The sequence below is a fragment of the Terrapene carolina genome, unplaced genomic scaffold, assembly GCF_002925995.2.
Source record: "Terrapene carolina triunguis isolate 2854851 unplaced genomic scaffold, T_m_triunguis-2.0 Scaffold238, whole genome shotgun sequence".
NCBI classification, from domain to species: Eukaryota; Metazoa; Chordata; order Testudines; family Emydidae; genus Terrapene; species Terrapene triunguis.
Window position 1 is genome coordinate 7,667,323 of NW_020664589.1, and position 20,684 is coordinate 7,688,006.

The 20,684-nt window shown below is 40.9% G+C and overlaps 1 protein-coding gene across 6 annotated transcripts in view; it reads right to left on the minus strand.

The window, feature by feature from the left end:
- FNBP1 (formin binding protein 1) overlaps positions 1 to 13,252 on the minus strand; it is a 90,469-nt gene extending 77,217 nt beyond the window's left edge. For all 6 annotated transcript variants that reach the window (XM_029912750.1, XM_029912753.1, XM_029912752.1 and 3 more), the window contains exon 1: positions 13,111 to 13,252. In XM_029912750.1, the coding sequence (XP_029768610.1) occupies positions 13,111 to 13,218 (108 nt within the window). In that variant the 5' untranslated portion in view covers positions 13,219 to 13,252. The remainder of the gene's footprint in view (positions 1 to 13,110) is intronic.
- Between the last annotated feature and the right edge of the window lie 7,432 nt (positions 13,253 to 20,684).

Sequence of the window (20,684 nt, forward strand, 5' to 3'; positions counted from 1 at the left end):
GGGTTCTGTCTTGCAACTTTTACTCACATGACAAATCAACATGCAGTAACATTGCAGTTAGGCGTTTATATCACAGTAATGTGAATGTTTCCTTCTTAAGTCTCCCCAAACCACTTTTTAATCTTCACTAAAAGGTCTAGATATTCTGGTAACAACTTTGCCAGCCTTGAGATTTTTCTGAAAAAATATTTTTTTCAAGGCATCTGACCTACAGATAAGTTGAATGGCTTAACAACTCAGGGTAAAACACATCCACAGCCTTCATGACCACCATCATTTACACCAAGCGAAGTGGGTGTAAAAAGGCTCCCAGATCAGAACAGAAGCATTTTATTCCCATTTTGTACTAGTGTAAATGAGTGTGCAAGGTGCAGGCCAATGGGGAATCAGACCTATCATCACCTGATGGCCTGTGTGAATGGAGTTGGGGCCTGATTCAACTACTTTTTAAGCCATTGGGAAAATTTCCTTTGACTTCAATGGGAGGTGTGTAATGGAGTGCGCTCACCTCTCACGAGTGCCCCCGGTCAAGTGTGCGCATACCTGCAGTTTTTCTCAATTTCCTCTGCTCATGGTGCCACCTGTTGCCCACTGCACATATCAAGCAGGTCTCCGGTGACTCAGCCCTCCAGCCACGTCACACAATGTTCATGGGCAAAACGGAACAAAACAAACCCCTTCCGGGGTATACTGTCCAATCGGGCCTATCTCAAAGTCCTCAGTAATGTCCTGCAGCCCTCCCTGGGCTCAGTACTTTCACTGTCCAATAGGGCCCACCACCGTACCCCTCCATTGGCAAAGTCTCTATAGCTCAATCTCAGGCTGACCAACAGGGTGTCTCTCAGTACCCTACTAGGCCAGGTTGCATGCAAAGGTTCCTGCTCTGGGATGGAGTAGCACCGCTAGGGCTTCCTACCTGGAGGCTCTTCGCCTGCCCTTTAGTCCTCTGACCCCGGCTCTCCAGCTGGGTCAGTCTCAGTTCGACCCCCTTCCAAGGTGTGGGGGGTAACAGTTCCAAGTACAATCCCCTCCCTGGGCCTGTCTAAACTCCCTTCTCCCCTGTGACTTGCAATACACTGGAGTACAGACTTCAAGAAAAAAAAATTACCATGATCAACAAATACATATCCCTGTAGCTGCAACATTTATTCCCCCTAAGAAAAAATGTTTAGATATTAAACTGATCGTGTATTTGATCATGGCGGAAAAGTAAAGAAGTGGCTATTCCTGAAAAGCAAAGTAAGATTGGCCTTTATATAGTATTATAAACACAAAACTACATTAAGAGAACATTAAGGTTGCAAAGTGAAGAACTTGAAAGTGAGGGAATGCCAAATTCAATGTTGCCAGCGCAACCTTAATTTGCCCCTTTGTCTATAGGCCTTATCAAACAGTCTTTAATTACATCATCACATTCTATATTTTCAACAGGATCCCTGCCTTCATCAATGCACAGAATGGACAGCACTCACTTAATGAGCAGCTATTTACTATTTTGTTTTCTCTTCATTGTTCAATGTCTGGCCTTGTGCCTTATTTACTGCACACTATTTAAACACTGCTCTGAAGGCAGAATTATTAATGGTCTCATGGGCTTTTCTATGCCATTCATCACTATAGTTTCTGAGTACTTCACAAACAATATTATTTGCACAACACCCCTGTGAGTTGAGAGGGATATTATTATCCCCATATTGCAGATGGGGAAGTGAGGCACAGAGAAATTAAAATAAAAAGTTTCCACTGATATTGGGTGACCGATCTGAGACACCTAGAACCTGATTTCTCAGAGCACTTAACATTATAGAACATCTCCTATGTTCAAAGCTCAGCCCCCATTGACTTCAGTTACAGCTGTGAGTGTGCAGCACTTCTGTAAATCAGACCCCAGGTATGATAGAGAAATATGAGGACCACTGAAATGATCTTACAGTAGATCAGTGAGTAAACGATAGTGCATCACATTTCTCACCTACAGGTCTTCACGTACAAGGTGAGGAGCATTACCCTCATTTTACAGATGAGGGAACTGAGATGCAGAGCGGTAAAGTGACTTGCACGAGGTCACCGAGCAGGTCGTCTACTGCCTGCTTTGTTCTCTAAGCAGGCAGAACACCATCCTTTAATTACTGTCCTGTTCTCTGAGGGCAAAATGCATTCATGTGCAGAGGGACTACAGAACCCTATGCAGTACGTAAGCCCCCAAAGTAGGGTGTGGGTTGGCTCTCTGCAAAGGGGAAATTTTACCTATAATGCAGAAGATGGGAACAGGAGAAGTGTGTAATATTCTCACACATCTGTATCCAAAGAAAGAGATGGATCTAGTTGGTCTGGTATTAGACTTACTGGCCTTGACAGTGCCCCTTTAAGTAATTTGTTTGTAATAATCTGAAACCTGAGTCCTTAAAACTCTATTCCAGCTTTCTTAAACTTAGACATACATAACTGGGGATTGAAAAATAAGGGGAAAAAACCTTGGATTTAAGCTTGCTGAAAGATCACCCCAATAAACATCAAATTGTTTGCACCTTCGGACTTCGGGTATTGTTGCTCTCTGATCACGCGAGAAGGACCAGGGAAGTGGAAGGGTGAAGAAATAAGCCCTCTGACAGCTGCCCATACCCAGAAGGGCATGGGCTGCACTGAATTCTTCTCAAAGAACATCCAAATCATGGGCTTGAGCCTGCTCCAGTTGTTAGAGTATTTCCATTTGGAATCAGGCCCTTTCCTATTGCACACGAGCTACTGGGCTATGGCATACAGTACTGTATTTTAATTCCTGTGTAAAATATAATGGCTATTTTTTTTTTTTTTTGACACATCACTTTATATGGGATTCTACCATAAAGGACAAAGAGACTTTCCATCAGTACACAGGAACTTTCACATCACCCTGAATGGATGAGGATTCCAAATACATATTGCCAAAGCTCCCTCCCTCTCTTTCTTTAAAACAACTTCACCTTTCACAGGAGTTTTCCATAATTAATGGCCACACTCAGATAGATTGTTCTGTATTATTATTAATTTTTTGTATTGTGCTTACCGCTACCTTTAGGACTCTAAGTACTTCGGCGATGAGACCTGTTATTTGTTTGGCGCAGTTCACCCAAAGTATAGCACTGTGCACACACTTAAAGCACAATACAAATAATAAGCACCATGACCAGCTTTTTTCTGATGGACCAGGGCTATTGACTAACAAATTCAGTTGCTTAGACTTTTAAATATATGGGAAAAGTGCACAAAATCCTAAATGGATACCCTTAGAGTTTTGTATAAATATAAATAAAATTTTTTAAAATAACTATGTTTTAACTAGAAGAGGAAATCAATTTCATTTTTGAAAGGTACACTATCAACTTGTATTCTTTTTTCTTTTTTTACATTTAAATTGAATCCTAGGGTAAATGAGCTATTTTAAGCACCATGCTCACTGGAGATGTATTTGACATGGGGTGAAATCCTGGTCCTATGAAAGTCAATGACAAAACTTCCATTGACTTCTGTGGGGTCAGAAAGTGTAGAACAATCGTTCTCAAACTTTTTTCATTTGTGGACCCCTTTGGAAATTTCAAATGGAGGTGCAGGCCCCTTTGGAAATCTACTGTCTGTAACCAGTACACCCTCGCTAGAACGCCCTTCAGAATAATGAACCTTTGGATATAATGAACCCGGTCCCGGCATCCCACCTCCAGGCCCAGAGCTGGAGGAGCTGTCAGTACCCACCACAGCCCCAGGCCTGGAGGAGCTGTCAGCACCCGCTGCAGCGGATCTCTTCTGCTATGATGACCCCAAATGGCTTGGATCCCAAGGGGTTCGTTACAGCGAGGGTGTACTGTATACAGTTGAATTCTGTTCAGTCAGTTTTCAGTTTAAGGTTATGTCTACGCTACCATTTATGTCAGCAAAACGTATGTCGCTCAGGGGTGTGACTATTCCACCCCCAAGTGACATAAATTATGCCGGCATAAGCACTATTGTGCCCAGCGCTATGTCAGCGGAAGAGCTTCTCCCACCGACACAGCTACCACTACTCATTGGGGGTGGATTAATTATGTCAATGGGAGTGCTCTCTCCCATTGGCATACAGCAGCTATACTAGAGATCTTACACTGCTGCACGTTCTCTAGTGTAGACATAGCCTAAGTCTTTCGCGAACCCCTTAGACAGAACACCAGTAGCAGCCTATCTGCACTACAGCTCTCAGCATTGTTAACATAAATGCAGCTGAACTGGGGTCAATGATGGTGGGAAATTTTTGAAAAACTTCCCTAGTGTAGACAAGACATTATTCTTTCCAGCTGGGCTGCGATTGCTGGCAGCAGAGCTTGGCGTATGCCATCTCAGTGTCTCTCACTTAGCCTCTCTCTGCCCCTTTGAGGGTGGAAACAAAATGTATTCCAAATTCTCCTTTGGAGAATAACGACATTGTGTGACTGCACTGAGGGAGCCATGGAGGTTTGTGTGTGATTTTAATTTAAAGGATTCCCTGAGAGACACACAGGACATAAGCGAGAACAGAACAGAGCTATCTGTGCAGTATTAAAAATGGATCATGTGAAACATTTTACTTATGAAAGGTTGTGACGAAACAGCCTTATTTGTCTTGCAGAAACAAACAATGATTGTCCCCATGGGTTGAGTTTCAGCTTTGCGTCACTCTGTTCTATTTACATTGCAAGTACATGGAGAAGTAATATTGCAAAGCAGCACGATTATCTTCGATTAATTTACATGCAGATGTTTCAGCAAAAAGTGTTGTATGCATGGACATTTCAAAATAGATGGAGTACAAGGGCTTTTCCATTTTCCATCTGACCCCTTTACAGAGTCTAAATAAATTATGATATAGTAGAATACATTTTAACCAGCTGCTTTTTTCTTCTCTGCTTTTCATTGTTTAATCATTCCAAAGGGCATAATATAAGACTGGCACCATAGTGGTTAATATCAAAGAAGCTCTGTCAATTTAACAATTAACCTTTCTATCTAAAAGTTCTCCCTAATATCGTTACAAGTTACTCTTAAAATTATTATAGCTGGAAGAGATTAGAGAAAGTAATAATTTTTCTTTGTTTACCCACTTTATTTAATTTGTGCATATGGCAGCACTTTGTATATAGGCAGCTGCAGTTTCTCCCATCTAGGATATAGGAAATATACTGGATCAGATGTGTGATCTATTTAGTTCAGTACTCTGTTTTTGACACTGGCCAGCAAGAGGATTCTCAGAGTAAGAGAGGGGGAAGATGGGAGTTGCCTTACCAAGTGGGGGAGTTGCCTTACCAAGTGGGGGGTCAGTGCTAACAAGACAATTCAATTAAAGTGGAAGTGGGCTATTCTCAACAGTAAGGCAACTCCCATCTTTGTGTGTACTGTGCATATATACCTGCCTACTGTATTTTCCACTCCATGCATCTGATGAAGTGGGTTTTAGCCCACAAAAGCTTATGCCCAAATAAATTTGTTAGTCTCTAAAGTGCCACAAGTACTCCTCGTTGTTTTAGAAGGTGACAGAAGTTGCCTTCCCTCTCGATCAGTTAACCTCAGAGGCAGGAAATGCTGTCTCTTGAAAAGAAATCTTTGCTTCTAAGAACTGGTCTTGAGGCTCTCTCTCTCGTTTGTAACAGTCATGTAAGCAAAGTTTAGCACTGTGAACAGTGTCATGAAATACATGACTATCTTTACATGTGTGTGTTTATTTATTTGGTGTTTTTCAGATGTGTGATTTAACCTTGGTCTTTTAGATAATCTTTAAATTGACTGTTGCTGTTTCTGATATCTAACCAATAACTGGGTCTATTTTAAAGGCACACTCTAAGAACAGCGAACCACAGGCAAGGTTAACTAAAATAAGCGTAATTTAGAAGTAATCCTGTCTTTCTCTGAAGCAGAACAGACTGAGGGAGTCATGATTACAGACCACAGAGTCTGAGAATCCATGGCCTTAAGGACAAAAGCAAGAAAGGTGACTGTACAAAAGGGGCAGAGAACTAGCTGCCCAGGGCTACTGATCTGTACCACTAGGGCCATTGCTAATGGACAGAGAGAAGACCTAAGAAAGAGTTTGTGACAGTCACATTTATAGGACTATGGCATTTTATGCTACCTGCTAAATTTCTATAACCAAAATCCTACTTATTGCAAATTTCTTGTAATGCAAAGCAGAGCAATTTTCCCTAGGACATTCATGTAACAGAAGGTGCATTGTGGTCCTGGTAGCATGAGAGCTGCTGCAGGAGGAGGAGGTGCAACAGTGAGTGGCTGTAGGGATCCCTGGAGCTTCACTAAGCCCCACAGGTTGGGAACTGTAGAGAAGCTTCATGCGAGTGGATGTGGCCAGAGGGCACTAGTGACGATGGGGGCTTAGAAGTGACAGGAGGATGGGCAGGAGGTAGAAGAGATGGGAAGCTGCAGCACTTCAGTCTTGCAGTTTCAACAGAAGAACTCCGCAGGAGCAAAGCTTCAGGGCCCCTGGCGATGCGCTACTCCAGCGGCCCACTCTTCGATGGCTCTGCTGAACCATCTGGCCTTGGGGAAATAGGCCAGGTATCAAATCAGGCGAGTTGGGCATGGAATCTGCACGCTCAGAAATGGGTATTGCAGAGTATGTGGAGAATGTGCATCCTCACGCTCAAGTCCTTGATATGGGACCATTCATATATACTTAAAAGTTAAGCACGAAGTGTTCTGCTGGACCAGAGCCAGAGTGTTCAGCCCCTTGAATGATCAAGCACACGATCAGGGTTACACTGTATTGTACTGTTGCTCATAAAGCCATGATACTGCATTAACACTACCAAAAAAAAAAAAAAAAAAAAAAAAAATTTTGGGCTTTACAAACATTCCAACAACCCTGGAATAAATAATAGGTTAGCTACCCTAGCTTTTCTGGCTCCCCATAAAACACCCTGCCATCTGGATCTTCTCATTGAACAAGTTCCATTTCTACTAATATTAAACAGAAAATGCAATAATGGCAGGACTCCCCCCCTTAAAGCTGTCACATGACATCTGCCTGTGACAAATATGGCAATTCTTCACAAATCCTCCAGTCATTAAAAAACAACACCACACAACTAGATTTGCAAATTAAAACCTCAACTCAAACAATCTGCATTATTTTAAAAGAATTAATACTTTTAATCTGATCTTAGTGCACTTATGCATATAAAAGTATATGTATGCACGTGCATGTGTGTATTACTACGTATCATTTTCCATTTTAAAAAATACTCTAGCCCTAATTAAAAACACCTGCTTCTTCATGGTTACAGAAACCGAAACATGTTCATATATAGTCTGGCTGCGGCCCCAGCTAACCAACATATCCACCTGCAGTTCTGGTTCTACTACTATATCATCTTTGTTCCTTCATTCACTTACATTAGAATAGATTTCACAAAGGTCCATTTCAGTGCTACTTTGGATAGATCACAAAGGGAATGCAATTGGATGAGACATGCATGGTGTGTATGCTCAACCTCTCCTCCCCTTAGGCCTCTCAGACTCAATCTTCCTACACAATATTAAAAAGAAGTGCCACTGGCTAGAGAAGACATCCTGCTTCATTGCCATGGTGAGTTGCTGCTTTGAGAAACTCTTCATTATTCATGCTATATCTCAGAATATGTTAACCATATTCGTACTTATTATAACATATGCTATTTCCTGATCAGAAACCCTAATGCAATAAACTAATGGAGATAATTTTAAGGATTTCATAGCTCAACCTGCACAAAATTCAGAATAAAACTTCTTACATTGAAACTCACTCATAGTAAATGGATTTGCTGAGCATACAGCCAGAAAATGACCTTCACTAGGTTTTCCTCATGTGCAGAAATAGCCAAGGGGTATATAAAAAGTAACTCTCAATTCTGTCTAAATAGGTCTTCCTCTTTCAAACCATTAACCACAATAAGCATTTATCACCTCACTAGCTTCAGCATTAAACAAGCTGCAGTTGCTAGTCAGTTGGAGGTTTTGCAATGTATTCATAGTTATTTGCAGTGTGGATCTGGAAGTGTGACTTTCACAGTGGAAGATACTAGTTATCAACTATGGGCAGAGAGTAAAGAGAGGTTTGTTATCTGAATTATTACATTTTTACTAACTTTTCTACAGCTATCTGCCTCACTGATACTCCATCGCTTTCCAAATCTCAGCTTTCAGATGAGACATAAAACGATAGTTCTGAGCACTTGTGGTCATTAAAAATTCCCATGACACTTTTAGTAAGAGAAGGGATATTAACACCAATGTCCTAACCAAATTCTAAACCAGTTAACTAGATTCTGCCTACCTAAATTAACCCTGTATTTTCCAATAGGATATGGTGTTCTTCCTCACTTCCTATCCTAAAACGTTGAGTATCCTTGCGTATCAAACTGCTGTCATGTTTTGCTCCAGAGCTGCCTGCATTTCACAATTGGTCGCATGATCCCTATATATAATTGTGTATGTCACTTTGTTAAGTTTGCAATAAGGTTTGGGAATCTTCAGGAGGAAAAGAGGTAGATAAATAAATAGAATTTATTATCATGATCCTTAAAAATATCTTTTCTTTACTGCCCCTATCTCTTCATTTCTTTCTCTGCTGTTACTTAACTTTCTAATAGTACTATTTAGTTTTGTAAAGCATTTGGAGCTGTGTTTTGTATGAAAGACATGATGACTATAAAATTGTATTATTGTATAATGTCTTCGTTAAGCTTGTTAGAATCTTCCATAGTTAATTGGAAATTTTCATTACATTAATGAATGACTCCTGTGCAGCTTTTACCTGGCAACATAAACTTTATTTTTAACTTTGACAATTAAAAATTTGGATTGAAAACATGTGTCCATAGATCCTATAGAGGCATAATGTAGTGTACAGGTCACAGAACTGGGACTCTAGAGATTGGGTATTCCCAGCTCTGCCATTGACCTGCTGGTGACCTTGGGCAAGTCACTTCATCCCTCTGTGCCTCTGTTTCCCCACCCACTCTGTCTGTCTTGGCTATTTAGACTGCAAGCTCTCTGGGACAGAGTGTCTCTATCTATGCGTCTGTACAGCCCCCAGCACAATGGTTGAGGCTTCTAGGCCCTTCCGTAACATAAATAACGCATGTGAATGTGTGAAAGCCAATAAGCACTCTATTAGTGACAGATTCTGCCACCCTTTTTCATAGTGAGTACTGCCTTACTCCATGACAACTCCCATTGAAATTAGTACGACTGCTTGAAGAGTAAGGTACTATTCAGTGTGAATAAAGGGGACAGAATCCCTCAGAATGATTTACTCTTCTCCAGCACCAGTACCATGGAGTCCATCAGATGCAAACAAGTGAGTTTACTACCAAAAATAGACTCGAAGTGGAACGCATGATGTGACAAAATTAAAAGCACTAATTGACCTTTGCCGCCAAACATATTTATATTTCACAAAAATAATCTTTGCCTGATTTTTCTGACAGCTCCCTCGTGATTGACAGAAGGTCATGCGCCAAAGCATGTGATCTGTTCTATAAAAACATAAGGCAGCCAGGATTCTCACTGAGCTCCAAACCAGGCCAAGACAGAAGCAGCACAAAGTACATCAATCAACTGCATGGCCACTGTCAGCCTCCAGACATATCTGCCATACTGGATCAAAAGCCTCTCCCCATACTTTCACTAGTAGCAACTGTCCAATCTGCAATGTATTATCTATGCAGACATTAACTGTATCTTTCACAGCCAGAAGAGATCAGTGAAGCTCAAAAGCTTGTCCCTTCCACCAACAGAAGTTGGTCCAATAAAAGATATTACCTCACCTACCTCATCCTTCACAGCAGTCAAACAAACCCAGTAATACTTTTAAACACCACACAGGGTGAAATTCACCCAGCACAGAGCCCACACACTATGTAAGCCCTATGTTGTGTAGTTGGAGGTATAGGCCTCGTGCTGGCCTTCTGGAGATGGGTGAAATTCACCGCTAGAAAGGGAGAACATAGTGAGCATGATTCACTACTGCTTTACTCCCATTTCATACTGGTGCAACCCATTTCAATCGATGGAGTTATCTCAACATGAAGCTGGAGTGAAACACTGGTGAATCAAGCCACGGGTGTTTAAAATGTTGAGTATCAATATTTTCTGAATAGGTCATAAAATTAATAATAAATATATCCACAATGTAATACTAATAATCCCTTTTTATTTTCAAAGTACTTTACAAACATTAATTTCTATCCATCTAAGGTACTTATCTGTACCCCAATGCTCTATTATCTGAACACTTCACAATTTTTTTAAAATATATTTATACTCAACACACACCTGTCAGGTAGGACAGTGATATTTTCTTTAGTTTGCAAATAGGAAAGTGAGGCACAGAGAGACCAAGGTCACCTAAGAGTCTGGGGCAGAGCAGGGACTTGAACCTATGTCTCCCGAACCCTAAGCTAGTGACCGAACCATTGGACCATCCTTCGTGTCTCATAGTTTATCATTATAATAATTTATAGCACATGGTCTAATTATATATTTATACCAAACAGAGGGCAGAGCCCTCCCCAGAATATTTCCAGAAATCCTGAACCATTCATGAGTGTGTATCATAAATGTTTTTGCAAGAATATCAAACCTCTGTGATATTTATCACACCAACAGTTTTCCCCTCCTACAAAGCCCAGTGTGAGTGATGCATTATTTATGTTTTACAGCAAGAAACAACAGAGAGATGTACAACATGTCTGAAAATAGCCTGAAGGGAAATAGCAGCTTGCTTTTCAATATTACTCATCAATATGAAAGCTATGCAAATCAGACAAGGACTCAACAGTTCAGGCATTCTACATTCATGAGACAGACACAAACCAACAACGGTGGATCACAGTCTTCCATTGCTACCAGCAACAGCAAGTAAATTTTATTGTCACATACTGTCTGCTATGCCATCATTGCTATTAGCTACTGTCAATAGACCCAATAGGCTGTCTGAACTTGGCTTCCGCATTGGATCTCATTAGAATGACACAAATGACTTACTTTTCACTCACGCATCACACATTTACAGTGTATCTATTTCACTTTTACTACACATTAATACCAGTCACTTTATTCACAAGAAAAAGATACCAAATCCTACTTCCTTTTGCTATAAAACACCCACAGAAATGTGTTTTAATTGACACATGTTCCAGCTGTCTTGCCTTAATTAACTGACAGGATCTTTCTGTTAAAAAAAAAAAATTCCCCCTCAATTATGGGCTGAAACATTTGAAGTGACAGAAGAATACTAGATTAGCATGCTTCCTTCTTTGGCCTGGTATGTTCTTTTCTTCCCTTGACTCTCTGTCCATTCCCTCCGTTTGCTTTTTGCACCAGCAATGATACACTCTATCATTCTGGCAGCAGGAAGTCCACCGCGAGCAAGTGTGAAATAATGCCACATGGATATGCTGGACGAAAGGTGATGGAGGTGGTTGAGGGATCTTCCACATGGGGTCTATATAGAAAGTACCCTCCATGGGTATGTGTACACTGCAATTAAAAACCGTCGGCTGGCCAGTGCCAGCTGACTCGGGCTAATGGGCTTTTCATTTGAGGTGTAGGTGTTCAGACTCAGACTGGAGCCTGGGCTCTAGGATGGGAGGGAGGGTCCCAGAGCTCAGGCTGCAGCATGAGCTCAAACATCTACACCACAGTTAAGCAGCCCCGCTAGGGTGACCAGATGTCCCGATTTTATAGGGACAGTCCCGATTTTTGGGTCTTTTTCTTATATAGGCTCCTGTTACCCCCCACCCCCATCCCGATTTTTCACATTTGCTGTCTGGTCACCCTAAGCCCCGCAAGCCTGAGCCAGCTACGGGTGTCTAATTGCAGTGTAGATATACCCCACGCTATTAATACTGGTCAGGCATAATGGCCTTAGAAGACTGTGACATTCTGCAAATTAAAGGCGTGCCAAGATATACGATCACAATAGGCAGACTTCTCATCCTCCTAGTACTGTACTAAGCAGATGATGCTTTTCAGGGCCACAACCAAGCAACGCACTTTCAGTGGGACTATCTGCAGGTGCTTAAGTGCTTTGATGGATTGGGGGCCCCATTACTCAATAGGGTTGCCAGTTTTCGTTAGACGTATTCTTTGAGGTTTCATCACATGATAATCTTTAATTAAAGACCAATCTTTAATTCTTGGAGACTCCAGGACAATCCTGGAAGGTTGGCAACCCTCACTCAGCACTTTTCAGGATGGACCCCTAGTTTGCTAGCTATCTAGAGTTCTTTAAAAATGAAATCTTGGGACCTGATTCTCCCCTGCTTTGCCCCTTGTGTAGATATTTACCTGTGCAAAGTGGGTGCAAACACTGCCATCTGGAGAACTATGATCTTTTAGCATTTTTTGCACAGCGGTGAACGTCTACACAAGGGGTAAAAGAGGAGAGAACCAGGCCCTAGCTATCTGACTTTCTAAATTCCAGGCATTGCAGAAGAAAAGCAGATATGGACACATACTGTATAAGGACCATGGATGCATAAGCTACTACCTGGAAACGGATACAAGCACACACCTTTGCTAATTTTAGCAGAGTGGGAGTAAATCTGAGTCAAAAAACGGATTCCCCCCATCACAAAAATTTGCATAAAAAACTCCAAACACCTATTTTTTATTAACCACAATTTTAGACAAAGTTTTGTTAACCAGCTCTAGCAAGTGGTAAGGGACAGTGGTCCAGTTCACCGATCAAAATTCTTTCAGCTAGTCTCTGAGATGAAGCATTTCTGTTTATTGCATGCTAAACACTAGACTATTGTACAAACCATGTTTTTTTGGCTGAAGATGCCTCAAGCACATATGAGTTTTATGACCTTATTTGGAGAACGTTCTCCTGCAGGCATTGCTGTCTGATGCTATAACGTTTGATTCAAACAGTTCAGTGCTTTGGCCTGTGCATGTAACCCATTTTTTTTGTGTGCCTATGCTCAGTTCATTAGCAAACCTTGATTGTGTTTAGTAGCTTTGTGGTAACCTCCCGTCAAAAGATTTATTTACCACTGAACTCTACTACCATTAATCATCTGCTTTAAACAGATAATTAATTGTGAACAAGTAAAAAAAATCCATTACCGATTTCCTTTCCTGTTTCAGCTCTTGCACAAAGCGTGTTAACTCCGCAGTGATCTGAAAAGTCATGTTCTCTGAAATGACTTCATGCTGGCCGGCATAGTCATTCATTTCATTCAAGGTGGCTAGGAAGGCTTTGCATGATGTGTACCTGCAAAGGACAAAAAATACACAATGCTTTTTAGTCCATTTGTTTTCAGGAACATACACTCCAAAGGGAACTTGCATTCTTCCCAGCATTCAGTATTACTGCACAAGATGGGATCTTAGCACAAGTTCATTGACAGGAGTTTACTGAAAGGGAGCCTCATGCCAAGCATTGGCAGTTCTGAGAAAATAATCATGACATAATAATAGTTTTACAGTGGCCTCTTATAAATACCAAAAGCATTTGGGCTTTACCAATCTAAAAACCATTCAGAAAATATCTTCTGGCTTCACTAACCATTAGGGCCCTGATCCTGCTGTTTGCTACACTCAGGCATAGCAGCACACCTATCTCAGTGAATTGCAGGACTGGGGCCTAAATTATTAACATTTGCCTAATGCGCTACATATATACTAGTAAATGAAAGGAAAAAATACTTTCTAAGCATTATTTAGATGTGGATCAATCAGAGTTTATCTAAAACCCCTTCAAGATGATGATCACTTTTTGCAAGGTGTTTGTCCTCAATACTTTGTGAGGTATTTCCCCCATCCCTGTATCTCTTTAGCAGCTTCTAGTGATTGCCACATTTATTTTCCATGGGTGACAGAATCTATAACACTGCATTCCATGTATTATTAAAAAAGGGAAAAAATAAGCTTCCATGCATATGGTTAATTTCAGGAAGGCAGATTATATCATTGGCATGCACAGAACTGAGCCAGCAGAGCAGCATTTAATGCCCCCAGGACAGGCTGGAGTGCTGACCAATTGGAGGAGAGAGCAGCTAAGGAGAGTTGCACTTCTAGATACTAGAATTATCCTATTAGTGTTTCATAGATTCATAGATTCTAGGACTGGAAGGGACCTCGAGAGGTCATCGAGTCCAGTCCCCTGCCCGCATGGCAGGACCAAATACTGTCTAGACCATCCCTGATAGACATTTATCTAACCTACTCTTAAATATCTCCAGAGATGGAGATTCCACAACCTCCCTAGGCAATTTATTCCAGTGTTTAACCACCCTGACAGTTAGGAACTTTTTCCTAATGTCCAACCTAGACCTCCCTTGCTGCAGTTTAAGCCCATTGCTTCTTGTTCTATCCTCAGAGGCTAAGGTGAACAAGTTTTCTCCCTCCTCCTTATGACACCCTTTTAGATACCTGAAAACTGCTATCATGTCCCCTCTCAGTCTTCTCTTTTCCAAACTAAACAAACCCAATTCTTTCAGCCTTCCTTCATAGGTCATGTTCTCAAGACCTTTAATCATTCTTGTTGCTCTTCTCTGGACCCTTTCCAATTTCTCCACATCTTTCTTGAAATGCGGTGCCCAGAACTGGACACAATACTCCAGCTGAGGCCTAACCAGAGCAGAGTAGAGCGGAAGAATGACTTCTCGTGTCTTGCTCACAACACACCTGTTAATACATCCCAGAATCACGTTTGCTTTTTTTGCAACAGCATCACACTGTTGACTCATATTTAGCTTGTGGTCCACTATAACCCCTAGATCCCTTTCTGCCGTACTCCTTCCTAGACAGTCTCTTCCCATTCTGTATGTGTGAAACTGATTTTTTCTTCCTAAGTGGAGCACTTTGCATTTGTCTTTGTTAAACTTCATCCTGTTTAACTCAGACCATTTCTCCAATTTGTCCAGATCATTTTGAATTATGACCCTGTCCTCCAAAGCAGTTGCAATCCCTCCCAGTTTGGTATCATCCGCAAACTTAATAATCGTACTTTCTATACCAATATCTAAGTCGTTAATGAAGATATTGAACAGAGCCGGTCCCAAAACAGACCCCTGCGGAACCCCGCTCGTTATGCCTTTCCAGCAGGATTGGGAACCATTAATAACAACTCTCTGAGTACGGTTATCCAGCCAGTTATGCACCCACCTTATAGTAGCCCCATCTAAATTGTATTTGCCTAGTTTGTCGATAAGAATATCATGCGAGACCGTATCAAATGCCTTACTAAAGTCTAGGTATACCACATCCACAGCTTCTCCCTTATCCACAAGACTCGTTATCCTATCAAAGAAAGCTATCAGATTGGTTTGACATGATTTGTTCTTTACAAATCCATGCTGGCTGTTCCCTATCACCTTACCACCTTCCAAGTGTTCGCAGATGATTTCCTTAATTACTTGCTCCATTATCTTCCCTGGCACAGAAGTTAAACTAACTGGTCTGTAGTTTCCTGGGTTGTTTTTATTTCCCTTTTTATAGATGGGCACTATATTTGCCCTTTTCCAGTCTTCTGGAATCTCTCCCGTCTCCCATGATTTTCCAAAGATAATAGCTAGAGGCTCAGATACCTCCTCTATTAGCTCCTTGAGTATTCTAGGATGCATTTCATCAGGCCCTGGTGACTTGCAGGCATCTAACTTTTCTAAGTGATTTTTAACTTGTTCTTTTTTTATTTTATCTGCTAAACCTACCCCCTTCCCATTAGCATTCACTAGGATAGGCATTCCTTCAGACTTCTCGGTGAAGACCGAAACAAAGAAGTCATTAAGCATCTCTGCCATTTCCAAGTTTCCTGTTACTGTTTCTCCCTCTTCACTAAGCAGTGGGCCTACCCTGTCTTTGGTCTTCCTCTTGCTTCTAATGTATTGATAAAAAGTCTTCTTGTTCCCCTTTATTCCCTTAGCTAGTTTGAGCTCATTTTGTGCCTTTGCCTTTCTAATCTTGCCCCTGCATTCCTGTGTGGTTTGCCTATATTCATCCTTTGTAATCTGTCCTAGTTTCCATTTTTTATATGACTCCTTTTTATTTTTTAGATCATGCAAGATCTCATGGTTAAGCCAAGGTGGTCTTTTGCCACATTTTCTATCTTTCCTAAGATGACGGGCTTTATCCAGACACCAGCTCATTATACAATTACAGGCCCTTGTATATGGCAAGTCACATAGATATGAAAGGTCATCTTCTCTCAAGCACAGCTATTTAGCAAAACCACCACAAACCTCCCAAGCTTTGTATGGGTATTATGCCTTGGTATTAGAGATAGGCCAGAACCCCATACTTGAATCCCTTTGAATTTTGGGGAGTAGGGAAGAGTTTGGATCTAAATCTCTAGGTTCACTGCAGATTGTAAACAGGTAGGATCTTATTTTCTGGTTCCAGTTTAGATACATCCACTTATTCACTTAGGAGGGCTGATCTCATGAAATTTTGACCAATAAACTGGAAGTTCTCATGAGATTTTTCTGAGTTCCACCATTCAAACAGCATTCACAATTTTGCTGCCCTTTTAGGCTTAAACTTCACCTGGACTGCTAATGAGATTTTCAAGCAATTGAATTCAAATCAATGCCTTGATTCAGCCTCAAGGCTGAACTCTCACCACCCTGTACATCCTTTCCTCAGCCTCTCTCTACTACAGGGATCGGCAACCTTTCAGAAGTGATGTGCCGAGTCTTCATTTATTCACTCTAATTTAAGGTTTCGCGTGCCAGTAATACATTTTAACGTTTTTAGAAGGTCTCTTTCTATAAGTCTATAATATATAACTAAACTATTGTTGTATGTAAAGTAAATAAGTTTTTTAAAATGTTTAAGAAGCTTCATTTAAAATTAAATTAAAATGCAGAGCCCCCCAGACCAGTGGCCAGGACCTGGGTAGTGTGAGTGCCACTGAAAATCAGCTCGCGTGCCGCCTTTGGCACGCGTGCCATAGGTTGCCTACCCCTGCTCTACTATCATGTACAAAGTTCCACGAACAGCCTTGCACTCAGACCACAAACCATGAGTAAACTAGGGATACTACTTTGCCACATACACAACACATTTACTTTGATGAGGAATTTGCTCTAACCGTTTCCAAGTGTGTGAAATTAACTTGAACTTTTATTTTCTACTGTTTAAGCAACCCATTCCGCCTGCTAAACAGGATTTTTGTAAGCCAAGCAAATGGAGATCTAAGGAAAGAGGAAAGCAAACTAGATACAGTAGAACCTCAGAGTTACGAACACCAGAGTTACGAACTGACTGGTCAACCACATACCTCATTTGGAACTGGAAATATGCAATCAGGCAGCAGCAGAGACCACCCCCCCCAAAAAAAGGGGGCAAATACAGTACAGTACGGTGTTAAATGTAAACTAGTAAAAAAATAAAGTTTAAAAAAAGATTTGACAAAATTAGGAAACTGTTTCTGTGCTTGTTTCATTTAAATTAAGATGGTTAAAAGCAGCATTTTTCTTCTACATAGTAAAGTTTCAAAGCTGTATTAAGTCAATATTCAATTATAAACTTTTGAAAGAACCACCATAAGGTTTTGTTCAGAGTTACGAACAACCTCTATTCCCACCACATTACTCATGTCCTTCTGAAATGAAGACATCAACTTACCTAAGTTGTTTTGCATAGCTGATTTCAATCTCTGTTCTTTCTTTTACAAACTTGATGTATTTTTCCAGAACATCAATTCCCCATTGCGTGTGTTTTTCTAAGTTGTCAAACTGATCCTGCAGTGAAACAAATAGATAGTTTAGTCTCGTTGAGTTTGGAGATAACTTAAAAAAACAACAATCCCCAAAAGGACACACCACTGAAGAGAAAGTATTGCTAATATTTTCCATGATTACAGACAGGCATTTTTTGTAGCACAGGTTTTTATCAGCCTAAGCTAGTTCAGTTCGAGAGAGGCCAAGACAGTAACTCTCAAGCGCTGCTTTATGAAACATCTTCATTTCCGAAAGTCGGGCTTGTCATGTGACAGTTTCTGAGCACCAAGAAATGCTTCAACAGAAGTGTACGGAGTTGTACCTTTAGGACTGCATTAATCTTATCACTACAGATAACTGCTAAAAGAGCCACAAATTCAGAGATCCATTCTTAATTAACACCTCAACTGTTTCTCTCAGGTCGATAACACATCATAGGTATCATCTGAAACTTTGTGGAGCCATTCCTCAAGATTTTCCTTTCAATAGTTGGCACTTATGGAACATCTTTCTACGGAACAGAGCTGACTTCCCATAGACCCTTATGTTTACTTACAAAATAGAAAACACACAAACAACTGATATGCCAAAAAATGACTTTAGCTCCGTTTACAGTAATCCTTCTTGTAAATCCACATTTACATACAGATGCTACTTTCGTCTTTAAATATTGCTGCCCCCAAAATGACTCATGTTTTCAATAAGTCTTCTGCATCAAAAAGCATCCCAGATGTCAGTTTGAAGTTTCCCAGATGCCAAGAGATTAGACAACAGTACATTCAGATTAATTACCAAATCATAATATGAGTTCTTTCAGGGTCTAAAGAGCTAATGCAAAAATGTCTTAGCTTTTCATATTCTAGCTCTCAGATGTTATGTTGTCACTATTTAATTTCATTATACGAACACAATACACAAGCCTAAGCTTCCCAGATCTAGCCTTCTGAAAATTATGATTCACAACACAAAATCTAACACAGGCCTCATTTCTTCCAGTATTTCAGAATGCAGGTGATGATCGGATGAGCATCTCAATTATGTTCCTGGCTGAAAGGTAGGGTGCGATAGAGCCAGCTTGCCAAAAATGGAATAGGTAGGGAAAGAGCACATGAATGGGAAAAAATACAAATTAAATCCTTAGTACTTTCCTGGTAAAGTCCATACTAATCTGCAACAGGTAACATTTTAGCAATTCATGTCTATATAACAACTTTGTTGCATATTTACCTTGACAGAAGTGCAATATTAACCCATTATTTATCTACCTTGTCTAGCTTACAAACGCTGCAATTCTCTATATCTTAGTTTCATGTCTTATGAAAGCTATATGCTTAAACAGGTTTGATGTCAGATCCTCAGCTAGCATAAACTGATGTAGTTTCACTGAAGTCAATGAAGCTATGCTAATTTACACCAACTGAAGATCTGGCACTGTGCGACTTTCGGTTTGTAAAATCATCAGCTAACATCAGTAAAACAGACTGGGGGAGGGAACCCACTTCCTTTGATTAGTAGAATATGAAAACAGACAGCACTCCCACAAAGTCTACTGCAGAGCACTAATATGTTGCTTCAAGCAGACTACATTTGGTGCAGTGTAACATATGTCAGTCAAAATATAAATTCTCTTGACATAAGTACAGCTCTCTCTAGTGTATAGTAAGTCAGTCTTGCATAACGGAAGCTGCTACACTGCTTGCTAATCTTATTGCTCCATTCTTGGCTGGGCCCTTGACAGAGAGAGATTTGAATCAGGTCAAAAAAGGGCAATATACAGAATTTTATAATACAATACAGGAGCTATCTATTCTCATGCTTTGGTCTTGTCTAATTGCGAAGTTGCACTGGCTTAACTTAAGGTGCAATTTTAAACTGATTTAGTTAAATTGGAGCAATAGGTTTTTCATGGAGGCTTATTTCAGTTTAGTTAAGTTAATTAGGAACAGATTTTAACCAAGCTGAAATAAGGTATACTCAAACCAAAATAAGCTGCCCTTAAACCAAAATACCAGTAGTTACACTGCGGTGGGAGAGGCGGGAGTTACCTGAACTGGTGCAAATTTGTCTGTAAACAACCCAGGGGTTTCCCTAGACCCCCCCCAGGCCGGGTGTACACCCCCGCACCCCAGTTACATGCAGTGTTGCCAAGTTAGTCGTTGGTTGGAAATTTGAATTGAAACATTAATACACACTTTAAAAGCATATATAGTATATGAGAAAATACTTGTACCTGAGAAAGCATAATGGGGTTGAAAAGTGTGAACAAAGACTAGCTTCCTCATACAGCTGTTATTTATGACAATGTCAGCACATTTGTTTCAGCTATACTGGCCTACCTAATAATTTCAAATTATTATTTATAAGCAAGGTCTGAAAGAGCTCTCCCCTGACACCTAGTGATGAGCCAGGGGTGGGTGGAAAGGCTTCAGGACCAGACTGTATTTGCATGAACTCACCTACTCTGCCTAGGTGTCTAGCAGACAGAGCTGTGTTGCCCAAGTGATCAATTTTGGCTAGTGTTGGGTTACAAATCACTGAAATGTGTTATCCTTATTGTATGAGTAAAGGGCAGCAGAACTGTACTTATCCTGCCTGAATGAGGGGGTCTCCCTCAGTGCTAATTTGTGCTAGGGCTTGCCAGGGCTGAGCCCTGGCACCTCTAGGCTCGGCAGTTCATAGCCCTGGGACCTCTGGGCTTGTCACATCTGTTATGAAAGTAACAAACTTGCTTGAGCCCCAGCACTTTTCATTACAATTTAAGCACTGGTCACCCTCAACTGAACTGCACTCCATAAGCAGGAGGTTTGGATGCCATATCCTAGTGGAGAGAGAGAGAGAGGGCGGGTGGGGCACAGGTGTTTTGCTTGGTGGTGTGGGCTCTGCCTAAGTCACAGGCACTATTTGACCTGCCCCTCTCTCCTGTTGAGAGAGAGAGATGATTAGGCTTCATAAGTAACCACTAGAGCTGAAATCGCT